This window comes from Drosophila virilis, unplaced genomic scaffold (assembly GCF_030788295.1).
Source record: "Drosophila virilis strain 15010-1051.87 unplaced genomic scaffold, Dvir_AGI_RSII-ME tig00001776, whole genome shotgun sequence".
Classification (NCBI taxonomy): Eukaryota; Metazoa; Arthropoda; class Insecta; order Diptera; family Drosophilidae; genus Drosophila; species Drosophila virilis.
In genome coordinates, this window is record NW_027212859.1 from 605,853 (window position 1) to 620,951 (window position 15,099).

The following is a 15,099-nucleotide window of genomic DNA, read 5'->3' on the forward strand; positions in this document are numbered from 1 at the left end:
CTTTCTCTCGCTCGCTCTCTCTTTCGCTGGCGGTTGCCGTCTCGCTCTCCTACTCGCTTGGGCTTGCTGACGATCGTGTAGTTGAGTCCGTTGTAATTGCGATGATCGAGGGCGGCATCGTTGTTGCTCTTGTTCGTTGTGGGCGTGGCACATTGACCAGTGCCAGCTGCATTGTTGCTGTTGTTGTTGTTAGTGGCGGGCAGTGTGTTGTTTTTGTTGTTATTATTATTATTATTATTATTATTATTATTATTGCTATTAAGATTATTATTGTTATTGCTCTCACAAAAGGAGTCGGAGCTCTTTACCAGTTTGACTGGAATGTCTGGTACGCACTCGCGCACTTTCTTAACTAAAAAAAAAAAAAAATTTTTTTTTTTATTACGTGTGCGCACTTAATCCGATAAGTTGCTTCACAATATTGTTTCCTAATTAATATTGTTAATTCATGTTCTTGGTCTGGCACACAAACATACACCAGGTTCACCAGCACGTATTGTACATACATACAGACATACATATATATATTCAATCCGAATATAATTGCCCATATGCATTTTGAATAGACACTATATGTCACCTTATTATTTAATAAACATAAACAAAAACTTCAATTCATTCTCTTAACTTATAATTTATTGCACCTTGTATTACTTAATAAAAATAAACACAACCCCCAATTCAGTTTCTTAACTTATAATTGTGCATAGTGCAAACGAATATATTTGTGCAACCACATAGTACATACATCCGATAAATAAATCCACAAATCATATGTTCTATGGTTGTCCACATATAATATTTTTTAGTGCACAATCCACAGCAATATTATAACACAGCAATATTATAGTAATAAATTACAATTTCAACCGGCGTATGTGCGTATGTACACACCACACACATATGTAAAAAACACAGCTGCCGTCCGACCCAATTACACGTTTTTATGCAATTGCACACATTCCCATACAATTACTCTTGTTTCGAGACGCACCAAATAAAAACACAACAATCATAATTAATAGATTCATAATAATACTAATTTATTGTAAATAAACAAAAACACTACACATTACCTTCTAAGTTCTACATTTGTCAGCGGTGTGTACTCAGCCACAATAGTGGGTATTTTATGAGTACCACAAAAAAGTAAAAATAAGCCAACCGTTACCGTATTCAAAGACTAATATTATAATAAAATTCTCGAAAACGAGCATCGAATTCTTTATTATTATTTCCCGTGTTTAATAAATAATCGTATTTTTTAAATTGCCAAGTCAAATAAATTTATTAATTAAATTAATTAAATCAAATAAATTTTGATTTTAAGCAAAATTACTTAAACCTTCCGCAATCTCAATCGAATTAAAAACTCGATTATTTACCTGTACCGGCATTCCAGTGGTTCTTTGTTTTAAGCATCGCAACCTCTACTAGAAACGAGCACCTTTGTTTTCCTACCCAAGCGGTTCCGCCTAGTATGCCAACTGGAAAGGGGAAGAAACAAAGCATGAATTAGCAGTTCCGTCCGCAAGCACCTCCAGAACTTTTCCGTCTCCAACAGCAGCCCTTAGAGTCGAAAGGGAAACATCGTCCCGGACTAAAAGCTAATCATCCGCGTCCACGCCAAGGGGAACTGTTAAAGCACCTCTTAGTTCGAGGCCAAGTCCACTATTAAAAGTCAGTCGCCCGCCGTCCAAAGCTAAAAGCGAAGCATCACCATTGCAGTCGGACGCACTAAGGCAACCATTAGCACAAGATTTAGTCCGATTTCCACGCGAGCTATTACCAAAACGGCCCAAAATATGACAGACTCTGCCTTAATCAAGTTTATTGCTGTCACTGATCGGCTAAGTCTGTTTGAGGCAAAAATAAACACTCCTGGAGGCTCTGAACCGTCTCTCTATACGTGTCAGGTCCGTCGGGACCAAGTGCGAGCCTTGTGGGACAAGGTTGAAAAAGAGTACGAGGTCGGCTCAACAATAATCTCGGAAGCCGGTGCACTGGAAACCATTTCAGTTATACAGTCCAAGTACGACTATTGTTACATGGTATATGAGAGATATATAAACTTAGCGAGCAAATCGATACCGCTAACGCCCAAAATAGACCATCCGCTCAGTCCACCATTCCGACATATGTTCCCACAGGGTATCGCTTACCTCCTTGCGACACAGAAATCTTCAGCGGAGATTACATACGTTGGCCCGCACTTTGAGACCTCTTTACCGCAATTTACATAAATAATCCTAGGTTATCAGCGGTCGAGAAATTATTCCATCTCAATGCGAAAACCACCGGTGAGGCTCAGGCGATTGTATCGAAGTCACCTTTGACTAACGATGGCTTCCGATCAGCCTGGGCCAACCTGACTGAGCGTTTTGAGAACCGAAAATTGTTAGTCAACAGCCAGCTCAAGATTCTTTTCAACCTGCAGCCAATCTCCCAAGAGTCTGGAACGGCAATTAAGGAACTTCAGAGCACCATTCAAGGTTGCTTAACAGCTCTGGAGTTATCCGAAATCAACATAGAAAACTGGGACTGTATCCTTGTGTTCCTATGTTCCTCCAAATTACCCAAATTAACACTCTCCTTATGGGAACAGTCCATCTCCAGAAAAAACGACATCTCATTTTGGCTTGAGATGAACGCCTTTCTCTAAGATCGCTATCGCACCCTAGAAGCGATAGAAGAGCAATTCACATCAAACAGCAAAAACTATGTTTCAACTGTTTCGCTAGGGGTCATCAGTTAAGGGATTGCACAAGTGCTCACGATTGTTTTACGTGCAAGGGTCGTCACAATACTCTCTTGCATCGTAGTGACACTCCACAATTGAGCCCTACAGTAGTCTCCATGCCACAAGCAACAGCTCCCTCCAATCAATCCATATAGTCTACTCCATTCAAACAAACGAATGTTCACAATTATGTTGCAATTAACACCCACGGTGTTCTCCTAAGTACGGCTGTTATATATGTTCGCCATTTGGGTGTAAATTATACAGCTCGTGCACTGATCGACTCGGGATCAGAGGCAACATTTATTTCCGAGCGACTCTTCCACCTGATAAAGCTGCCGTACAAATCCATACAGGCACAAGTATCGGGCTGTTGCAGCCCAGCCTCGCAAGCTCAGCCATTTTAATATTGGCTCTCCTTCCAAGCCTCGTATCCAAATCGAGGCATCAGCCTACGTCTTACCACATTTGGCAGGGAATCTACCATCATGCTCGATCCCCCAAAGTTTATTGGGACAACCCTACCAAAACTCCAGTTAGCGGACCCTAATTTCCACAAGAGTTCGCAGATAAATGTGCTGATTGGCGCTGATATCCTACCGTCCATACTAACGAGCGGCTCCCATTCTTATATATGAGGCATGTTGCTGGGCAAGGAAACTTTTTTCGGGTGGATTTTAACAGGCCCACTTTCAAAGACCGCATCCACCGCAATTTCGTCATTCTCGACTCGAATATCTGTCTTTCAAGAAGAGCAATTAGACGTCATTCTCACAAAATTTTGGGAGGTGGAGGACATTCCAGTCAAACTGGTAAAGAGCTCCGACTCCTTTTGTGAGAGTAATTTCATCCGAACACCAACAAGGAACGAGAATGGCAGGTATGTAGTCACCCTACCTTACCAAGAACCTAATCACATAGACTTATGACATTCAAGATCTATCGCACTAGCTCAGTTTCTAAAGAACGAGAATCGTTTAAAAAGAAACCGTCCTTTGAAAGAGCTGTACGACTCAGTGATTCGGGAGTACTTCGACTTGGGTCATATGACACAAGTCTCTCCAAACAGCAACCCCAATAATTTTGTCCTGCCGTATCATGCTGTTTTGAAGCCCGACAGCACCACAACAAAGGTTCGCGTTGTGTTTAACGCCTCCAGCCCGTCTTCCAATGGCAAAAGTCTAAATGATATCCTACACACGGGACCAGTACTCCAATCCGATCTGACGATTCAGATACTAAAGTGGCGATTCTACCGTTACGTTTTCAATGCCGATAGAACCAAGATGTATCGGCAAATCCAGGTCGATCCAAGACATACGCCCTACCAACGAATACTATTTCGCAATAAGAACTAAGAACTTTGCGACTTCGAACTCAATACAGTTACCTTTGGGGTACAGTTACCTCCATCAACTTGCTCGTGAGATACAAGAACAATGTCCTATCGCATCCGATATAATTGAAAATTACATGTATGTCGATGATGTTCTAGCAGAGGCACACACGAAGCCACAAGCAATTTCAGCCATTGCAGATTTCCGCATGGCACTCGACAGAGTTGTGTTCCCTCTGAGAAAGTGGACATCCAAGACAAAGGAAGTGTTAAAAGGAATACCAAGGAACCACTTACTGTGTGCGGATTTCTTAGAAATCGAAGAGACCAGCGGCGCTATAACGATAGGCATTCGATGGCAAGCCACAACAGACCAGTTTTTCTTTGCTCCGTCCAAAATGGTATCTCGGCCTTCGCTCACTAAACATGAAGTACTATCACAGATTGCGAAATTGTCCGATCCTGCTGGATGGGTAGCACCTGTGATAGTTCGAACAAATATTTTCATGCAAGAGATCTGGCTCCAAGAGCTGGGGTGGGATGATTCCCTGCCGGAAGATCTCGTTTAAAGTTGGAATGACTTCCTAACCGACTATCCCTCTCTCGAAGAGATCCATATTCCAAGATGGGTCGATTTTAAGCAGAAGGCAAATGTGCAGTTTCACGGCTTCAGCGACGCGTCCCAGCGCGCATGTGGTGCTGCATTTTATATGCGAGTCGAGATCAACGGATGCATCTCCACTCACCTTCTCGCAGCAAAAACGAGAGTCGCGCCAGTTGAGACGGTATCACTATCACGCTTAGAGCTGTGTGGCGCCGTCCTTCTTTCCGAGCTCATCACGGCTCTTATTCCTCAGCTCCCCATCCAGAGTAGAGAAAATTTCAATTGGACAGACTCCACTATTGTGCTTGCCTGGTTGGATAAAACTCCATGCAAATGGTCTACCTTTGTGGCTAACCGGGTAGCCAAGATAACATCAACCAATGGCAAATGGTCCCATGTTCGATTCGAACATAACCCAGCTGACCTAGCTATTCGGGGGGTTTCTCCTCGGGACCGTTTGGGCAGCACTTTGTGGTGGCATGGACCGGAACGGTTACAACTACCCAACTACTTGAGACAGAGATTGAACAACGTGCAGTGAAGTCAATGTCTCACAGCTACCCTCCTATCACCTCCTGGAACGATTCTCCAGATTCGACAAGGCAGTGCGAGTTATTGCATATACCTGTCGCTTTATCCAGCGCTAGAAATCCAGCGATCCACTTTCCCGCCGAATTCCGTAATGAAGAACTTACGACAGTTCAGTTCCGACTTATCGAGTATACTCAACGCCAAGCTTATCCTAAGGAGTATAGCTGTTCGCTCGATAAGAAGCCAATTCAAGGATCAAGCAGCATTCGCAATTTAACCCCTTTCATCGATCAAAGAGGTATTCTGCGATCCTGTGGACGGGTGAGAGCGTCAACCTCGTTAGGCTATGATGAGCGACACTCCATGATCATTCCGGCCAATTGTGATTTTTCACGCCTCCTGGTCCGATTTACCCATCTCATTTGTTTTCACGGAGGCAATCAGTTGGTAATGCGCCCCAAAAGAGCCAACCACGAAGAGATTTCTGGCCTCATTTTCGCGATTTATATCAAGACGTGGCCTTCCACAACAGATGTACTCAGATAGTGGGAAAACATTTGTGGGAGCGTCATCCGTTCTTTCGAGGAATTTCTTGCAAGCGACCAAAACCTCATCTTATCCAAGCATAGCCATCAAAACTTGTGTTTGCATTTCAATCCTCCTGGCGCTCCTCACATGGGCGGATTGTGGGAAGCAGGTGTCAAAAGCTTTCCAAGTCGGTGATATGGTGATTATTAAAGAAGATAATATACCAATAAATGAATGGCGCTTTGGCCGAGTCCAGCTGGCTTGCCCAGGCACAGATGACAAGGTCCGCGTAGTGGACGTGCTTACCGCTCCTGGCGTCATCCGAAGGCCAATAGTCAAATTGGTCCTTCTTCCTACTGAGGCAAATAGCACCGCCGACCAATCCTTAAAAGCAACTAATCCCTCCTTCAAAACAAAATCATCACCTAATAACACCTGTCCTACATCTTATTCTCCAGTTCACTCCTCTGTAGAGAACCAGCATGGCACCGTCAACGAAGAAATTCAATCAACGTCAAGGAACGGACTCTGTTAGATGCCGGGTGTGTAGAGGCATCCTTGCGCTACGCAAGTAACAGCGCTTCTTGAAGCTCACGCCCGAGAAGCGTCTCCGAGACGTGTTAATTAAAAAAAAAAAATTGCTCCAACTGCCTGGCTCATCAGCATTCAGGAGAATCATGCCGCAGTGGAGCCAAGTGCAAAATTTCCAAAAAGGACCACCACACCTTACTCCACATGTGTGATCCCCGTAGCGCTCGACCCTCCCCATCAGACAACAGGCCCACAAGAAGAGCTTCTGGCTCCTCGCCCTCCAGCGGCACATCACCCCCAAGCCCGAAACGTGCTATTATATGGACGTCGCTTACGTCCCTTCCCCAGCACAAGGGGGTCAGTATATTGCCCACCGCCATAGTGCTGCTCGACACCGGAAAAAAGACCCTTGAGACTCGGGCTCTGATCGATCCATGCTGTTCAGTAAGCCGCATTAATGCAACCGTGACAAGGGCCTATGGCCTTTTCGCCATACGCATTGGCGCAGAAGGAGCGTGCACAGCCGTGTTACGCTCCAAGACAACTCAGATGTTTCGAGAAGTGGTTTTAACGGCTGACCCGCAACTCAGCTGCAAAACTCCAGCCCGAGCCATCAGAGCGGACATGAAGGACTCGTTCAGCAACGTCGCTTTGGCGGACAACGAATGGTTCCGTCCATCTCCAGTCTCTCGGCGCCGACGTCTACCCAGACATCATCCTACCAGGTATCCTCCCGAGCCAAGGCGGTCTGCCGATGACTCAAAATACCAAGTTTGGATGGATACTCTCTGGCACATGCACGCAATAGGAATTCTTGCAATCTGCATATTGCGTGGGGGGGGGGGGGGGAGAATGTTCATGCCAGTTCAGTGCTAGTGTGAACACAGCATTGACTGAGCCTCACTCAGTGTGAGAGAGTCACTCAGTGAGACAGACTCACTCACTGAGATAGTCTCACTCACTGAGAGAAACTCACTCACTAATTCGATACAATGTGTTTTCATACAACTCAATTTACGACCGATCGTTCCTATGGCAGCTATATGATATAGTGGTCAGATCTTATTATGATTTTGCCTATATCTGAAGAGTATAGTAAAACTAATAAATGCCGATTTGGTCAATATGTGTTGAAAAATAGATGTTTTTTCATACAAAAACTTAATTTTCGACCGATCGTTACTATGGCATCTATATTAAATAAAGGTGAAATCTTAATGGGATATTACATATATATGAGGAGCATAGTAAAAATAATAAATGACGAGTTGAGTCAAAATATCTTAAAAACACAAAACTTTTTTTTGTAAACAAATAAATTTTCGACCGATCGGTCCTATGTCGGTTATATTATACAGTGTTCCGATCGAAATAGGATTGTGCATATATATATATGGGGAGCATTGTAAAACTAATAAATGCCGAGTTTGGTCAAGATATCTTGATAAACAAATGTTTTTTTATACTGAATTTTCGACCGATTGTTCCTACGGCAGCTGTATAATATAGGGCTCCGATCTTACTGGAATTTTGCATATATATGAGGAGTATAGTAAGACCAATAAATGACGAGTTTTGTCAAGATATCTTGAAAAACAAAATGTTTTTTCATACAATAACGTAATTTTCGACCGATCGTTTTTATGGCAGTTTTATGATATAGTGTTCCGATCTTAATTGGATTAAGCATATATATGAGGAGTATAGTAAAACTGATAAATGCCAAGTTTGGTCAAGATATCTTGAAAAACAAAATGTTTTTTCATACAAAAATTTAATTTCCGACCGATTGTTACTATGGCATCTATATAAAATAAAGGTGCAATCTTTATGGGATATTACATATATATGAGGACCACAGTAAAGATAATAAATGACGAGTTGGGTCAAAATATCTTGAAAACAATAAATAAATTTTCGACCGATCGTTCCTATGTCAGTTATACGAAATAGGATATTGCATACATATATGAGGAGTATAGTAATACCAATAAATGCCGAGTTTTGTCAAGATATCTTGATAAACAAAATATTTTTCAGCCTGAATTTTCGACCGATTGTTCCTTTGGCAGCTGTATAATATAGGGTTCCGATCTTAGTGAAATTTTGCATATATATGAGTATAGTAAGACCAATAAATGCCGAGTTTTGTTAAGATATCTTGAAAAAAAAGTTTTTTCATACAACTTATTTTTCGACCGATCGTTCCTGTGGCAGTTATGTGATAAAGTGGTTCGATGTTAATAGGATTTTGTATATATATGATGAGCATTGTGAAACTAATAAAAACTTAATTTTCTAACGATCGTTGCTATGACAGCTATATGATATAGTAGTCCGATCTTAATAGGATTTTGCACATATATGACTAGTATAGTGAACCCCATAAATACCAAGATTGTTAAAGATATCTTGAAAAGCAAAATGTTTTTTCATACAACTCGATTTTCGACCGATCGTTACTATGGCATCTAGATGAAATAAAGGTGCAATCTTAATGGGATTTTACATATATATGAGGACAATAGTAAAAATAATAAAGGACGAGTTGGGTCAAAATATCTTGAAAACACAAAATTTTTTGTATACAGCAAATAAATTTTCGACCGATCGTTCCTATGTCAGTTATATGATATAGTGTTCCGATCGAAATAGGATTTTGCATATATATATGAGGAGCATTATAAAACTAATAAATGCCGAGTTTGGTCAAGATATCTTGATAAACAAAATGTTTTTTCATACTGAATTTTCGACCGATTGTTTCTATGGCAGCTGTATAATATAGGTTTCCGATCTTACTGGAATTTTGCATATATATGAGGAGTATAGTAAGACCAATAAATGCCTAGTTTTGTCAAGATATCTTGAAAAAAATGTTTTTTCATACAACTTATTTTTTGACCGATCGCTCCTGTGGCAGCTATATGATAAAGTGGTTTGATCTTAATAGGATTTTGCATATATATGAGAAGAATTCTGAAACTAATAAAAAACTTAATTTTCGACCGATGGTTCCTATGGCAGCTATATGCTATAGCGGTCCGATTTTAATAGGATTTGACAATAATGTGAGGAGTATAGTAAAACTAATAAATGAAGACTTGCTCAAGATATCTTGATTAACAAAATATTTTTTTTTATACAAAAACTTAATTTGCGAGCGATTGCTCCTATGGCAGCTATATGATATAGTGGTCCGATCTTAATAGGATTTTGCACATATATGAAAGTATACTAAAACTAATAAATGCCAAGTTTTTTAAAGATATCTTGAAAAACAAAATCTTTTGTTATACAACTCAATTTTCGACAGATCGTTCCTGTGGCAGCTATGTGATATAGTGGTTCGATCTTAATTGGATTTTGCATACATATGATGAGCACGGTGAAACTAATAAAGAAATCAAATTTTCGACCGATCGTTCCTATGGCATCTATATGATATAGTGATGATGATAGGATTTGACATATATATGAGGAGTATAGTAAAACTAATAAATACCGACTTGGTCAAGATATCTTGATAAACAAAATTTTGTTTTATACAAAAACTCAATTTCCGACCGATTGTTCCTATTGCAGCTGTATTATATACGGGTCCGATCTTACTGGAATTTTGCTTATATATGAGGATTATGGTAAGACCAATGAATGCCGTGTTTGGTTAAGATATCTTGAAAAAAAATGTTTTTTCATTAAGCAACTTGATTTTCGACCGATCGTTCCTGTGGCAGCTATGTGATATAGTGGTTCGATCTTAATTGGATTTTGCATATATATGAGGAGCATGATGAAACTAATAAAAAGCTACATTTTCGACCGACCGTTCCTATGGCATCTATATGCTATAGTGATGCTATCTTCATAGGATTTTACATATATATGAGGAGTATATTAAAACTAATAAATGCCGAGTTGGTCAAGATATCTTGATAAACAAAATGTTTTATTTATACAAAAACGTAATTTGCGAGCGATTGTTCCTATGGCAGCTATATGATATAGTGGTCCGATCTTAATAGGATTTGGCACATATATAAGGTGTATACTGAAACTAATAAATGCCGATTTGGTCAATATGTGTTGAAATAAAAAGTTTTTTCATACAAAAACTTACTATTCGACCGATCGTTTCCATGGTATCTATATGAAATAAAGGTGCGATTTTAATGGGGTTTTTCATATATATGAGGAGCATAGTAAACATAATGTTTGATAAACATAATGTTTTGTCATACTGAATTTTCGACCGATTGTTCCTATGGCATCTATATGCTATTGTGATGCTATCTTCATAGGATTTAAATATATATGAGGAGTATATTAAAACTAATAATTGCCGAGTTTGGTAAAGATATCTTGAAAAACAAAATGTTTTTCGTACAACTTAATTTTCGACCGATCGTTCGTATGACAGCTATATGATCTAGTGGTTTGATCTTAATATGATTTAGCAATATATGTGGATTATAGGAAAACTAATAAATGAGACTTGGTCAAGATATCTTGATTAACAAAATATTTTTTTTATACAAAAACTTAATTTGCGAGCGATCGCTCCTATGGCAGCTATATGATATAGTGGTCCGATCTTAATAGGATTTTGCACATATATGAAAGTATACTAAAACTAATAAATGCCAAGTTTGTTAAAGATATCTTGAAAAACAATATGTTTTTTCATACAACTCAATTTTCAGCGATTGTTCCTGTGACAGCTATGTGATATAGTGGTCCGATCTTAATAGGATTATGCATATATATGAGGCGCATTGTGAAACTAATAAAAAACTTAATTTTCGACCGATCGTTCCTATGGCAGCTATATGCTATTGTGATGCTATCTTCATAGGATTTAACATATATATGAGGAGTATAGTAATACCAATAAATGCCGAGTTGGTCAAGATATCTTGAAAAACAAAATGTTTTTTCATACAATAACGTAATGTACGACCGATCGTTCCTATGGCAGTAATATGATATAGTGTTCCGATCTTAATTGGATTTGGCATATATATGAGGAGTATAGTAAAACTAATAAATGCCGAGTTTGGGCAAGATATCTTGATAAACAAAATTTTTTTATACAAAAACTTAATTTGCGAGTGATTGTTCCTGTGGCAGCTATATGATATAGTGGTCCCATCTTAATAGGATTTTCCACATATATGAAAGTATACTGAAACTAATAAATGCGAAGTTTGTTAAAGGTATCTTGAAAAACAAAATGTTTTTTCATACAACTCAATTTTCAGCGATCGTTCCTGTGACAGCTATGTGATATAGTGGTTCAATCTTAATTGGATTTTGCATACATATGAGGAGCATGGTGAAACTAATAAACAAATTAAATTTTCGACCGATCGTTCCTATAGCATTTATATGATATAGTGATGCTATCTTCATAGGATTTTACATATATATGAGGAGTATATTAAAACTAATAAATGCCGAGTTGGTCAAGACATCTTGATAAGCAAAATGTTGTTTTTATACAAAAACTCAATTTTCGACCGATTGTTCCTATTGCAGCTGTATTATATACGGGTCCGATCTTACTGGAATTTTGCTTATATATGAGGATTATGGTAAGACCAATGAATGCCGTGTTTGGTTAAGATATCTTGAAAAAAATGTTTTTTCATTAAGCAACTTAATTTTCGTCCGATCGTTCCTGTGGCAGCTATGTGATATAGTGGTTCGATCTTAATTGAATTTTGCATATATATGAGGAGCATGATGAGACTAATAAAAAACTACATTTTCGACCGACCGTTACTATGGCATCTATATGCTATTGTGATGCTATCTTCATAGGATTTAACATATATATGAGGAGTATATTAAAACTAATAAATGCCGAGTTGGTCAAGATATCTTGATAAGCAAAATGTTTTTTTTATACAAAAACTTAATTTGCGAGCGATTGTTCCTATGGCAGCTATATGATATAGTGGTCCGATCTTAATAGGATTTTGCACATATATAAGGTGTATACTGAAACTAATAAATGCCGATTTGGTCAATATGTGTTGAAATAAAAAGTTTTCTCATACAAAAACTTAATTTTCGACCCATCGTTCCCATGGCATCTATATGAAATAAAGGTGCGATCTTAATGGGATTTTTCATATATATGAGAAGCATAGTAAAATTAATAAATGCCGAGTTGGGTCAAAGTTTCTTGAAAACACAAAATGTTATTTTATACAACAAATAAATTCTCGACTGATCGTTCCTATGTCAGTTATATGATATGGTGTTCCGATATTAATAGGATTTTGCATATATATATGAGGAGCATTGTAAAACTAATAAATGCCGAGTTTGGTCAAGATATCTTGATAAACATAATGTTTTTTCATACTGAATTTTCGACCGATTGTTCCTATGGCAGCTGTATAATATAGGGCTCCGATCTTACTGAAATTTTGCATATTTATGAGGAATATTGTAAGACCGATAAATGCCGAGTTTTGTCAAGATAACTTAAAAAAAATGTTCTTTCATACAACTTTTTTTTTGACCGATCGTTCCTGTGGCAGCTATATGATATAGTGGTTTGATCTTAATAGGATTTTTCATATATATGAGAAGAATTCTAAAACTAATAAAAAACCTAATTTTCGACCGATGGTTCCTATGGCAGCTATATGCTGGAGTATAGTAAAACTAATAAATGCAGACTTGGTCAAGATATCTTGATTAACAAAATATTTTTTTTATACAAAAACTGAATTTGCGAGCAATCGCTCCTATGGCAGCTATATGATATAGTGGTCCGATCTTAATAGGAATTTGCACATATATGAAAGTATAGTAAAACTAATAAATGCCAAGTTTGTTACAGATATCTTGAAAAACAAAATGTTTTTTCATACAACTCAATTTTCAGCGATCGTTCCTGTGACAGTTATGTGATATAGTGGTTCAATCTTAATTGGATTTTGCATACATATGAGGAGCATGGTGAAACTAATAAACAAATTAAATTTTCAACCGATCGTTCCTATGGCAGCTAAATGCTATAGTGGTCCGATTTTAATAGGATTTTACATATATATATGAGGAGTATAGTAATACCAATAAATGCCGAGTTGGTCAAGATATCTTGATAAACAAAATGTTTTTTCATACTGAATTTTCGACCGATTGCTTCTATGGCAGCTGTATAATATAGGGTTCCGATCTTTCTGGCATTTTGCATCTATATGAGGAGTATAGTAAGACCAATAAATGCCGAGTTTTGTCAAGATATCTTGAAAAAAATGTTTTTTCATACAACTTATTTTTCCACCGATCGTTCCTGTGGCAGCTATGTGATATAGTGGTTCGATCTTAATAGGATTTTGCATATATATGAGGCGCATTGTGAAACTAATAAAAAACTTAATTTTCGACCGATCGTTCCTATGGCAGCTAAATGCTATAGTGGTCCGATTTTAATAGGATTTTACATATATATATGAGGAGTATAGTAATACCAATAAATGCCGAGTTGGTCAAGATATCTTGAAAAACAAAATGTTTTTTCATACAATAACGTAATTTTCGACCGATCGTTCCTGTAGCAGTTATATGATATAGTGTTCCGATCTTAATTGGATTTGGCATATATATGAGGATTATAGTAAAACTAATAAATGCCGAGTTTGGGCAAGATATCTTGATAAACAAAATTTTTTTATACAAAAACTTAATTTGCGAGTGATTGTTCCTGTGGCAGCTATATGATATAGTGGTCCCATCTTAATAGGATTTTCCACATATATGAAAGTATACTGAAACTAATAAATGCCAAGTTTGTTAAAGGTATCTTGAAAAACAAAATGTTTTTTCATACAACTCAATTTTCAGCGATCCTTCCTGTGACAGCTATGTGATATAGTGGTTCAATCTTAATTGGATTTTGCATACATATGAGGAGCATGGTGAAACTAATAAACAAATTAAATTTTCGACCGATCGTTCCTATAGCATTTATATGATATAGTGATGCTATCTTCATAGGATTTTACATATATATGAGGAGTATATTAAAACTAATAAATGCCGAGTTGGTCAAGACATCTTGATAAGCAAAATGTTGTTTTTATACAAAAACTCAATTTTCGACCGATTGTTCCTATTGCAGCTGTATTATATACGGGTCCGATCTTACTGGAATGGAAAGTTTTTTCATACAAAAACTTAATTTTCGACCCATCGTTCCCATGGCATCTATATGAAATAAAGGTGCGATCTTAATGGGATTTTTCATATATATAAGGAGCATAGTAAAATTAATAAATGCCGAGTTGGGTCAAAGTTTCTGGAAAACACAAAATGTTATTTTATACAACAAATAAATTCTCGACCGATCGTTCCTATGTCAGTTATATGATATGGTGTTCCGATATTAATAGGATTTTGCATATATATATGAGGCGCATTGTAAAACTAATAAATGCCGAGTTTGGTCAAGATATCTTGATAAACATAATGTTTTTTCAAACTGAATTTTCGACCGATTGTTCCTAGGGCCGCTATATAATAAAAGGGCTCCGATCTTACTGAAATTTTGCATATTTATGAGGAATATTGTAAGACCGATAAATGCCGAGTTTTGTCAAGATATGTTAAAAAAAATGTTCTTTCATACAACTTATTTTTTGACCGATCGTTCCTGTGGCAGCTATATGATATAGTGGTTTGATCTTAATAGGATTTTGCATATATATGAGACCATTCTGAAACTAATAAGAAACTTAATTTTCGACCGATGGTTCCTATGGCAGCTATATGCTATACTAGTCCGATTTTAATAGGATTTGACCTTAATGT

General features: G+C 37.8%; 1 protein-coding gene across 1 annotated transcript; it reads left to right on the forward strand.

Moving 5' to 3' along the window:
- Positions 1-3,381: 3,381 nt before the first annotated feature.
- LOC138911642 (uncharacterized) lies at positions 3,382-4,098 on the forward strand. Its single transcript, XM_070211024.1, has 2 exons — positions 3,382-3,620; positions 3,678-4,098. The coding sequence occupies exons 1-2, from the start codon at positions 3,382-3,384 to the stop codon at positions 4,096-4,098; spliced, it is 660 nt and encodes a 219-aa protein (XP_070067125.1).
- Positions 4,099-15,099: the final 11,001 nt, after the last annotated feature.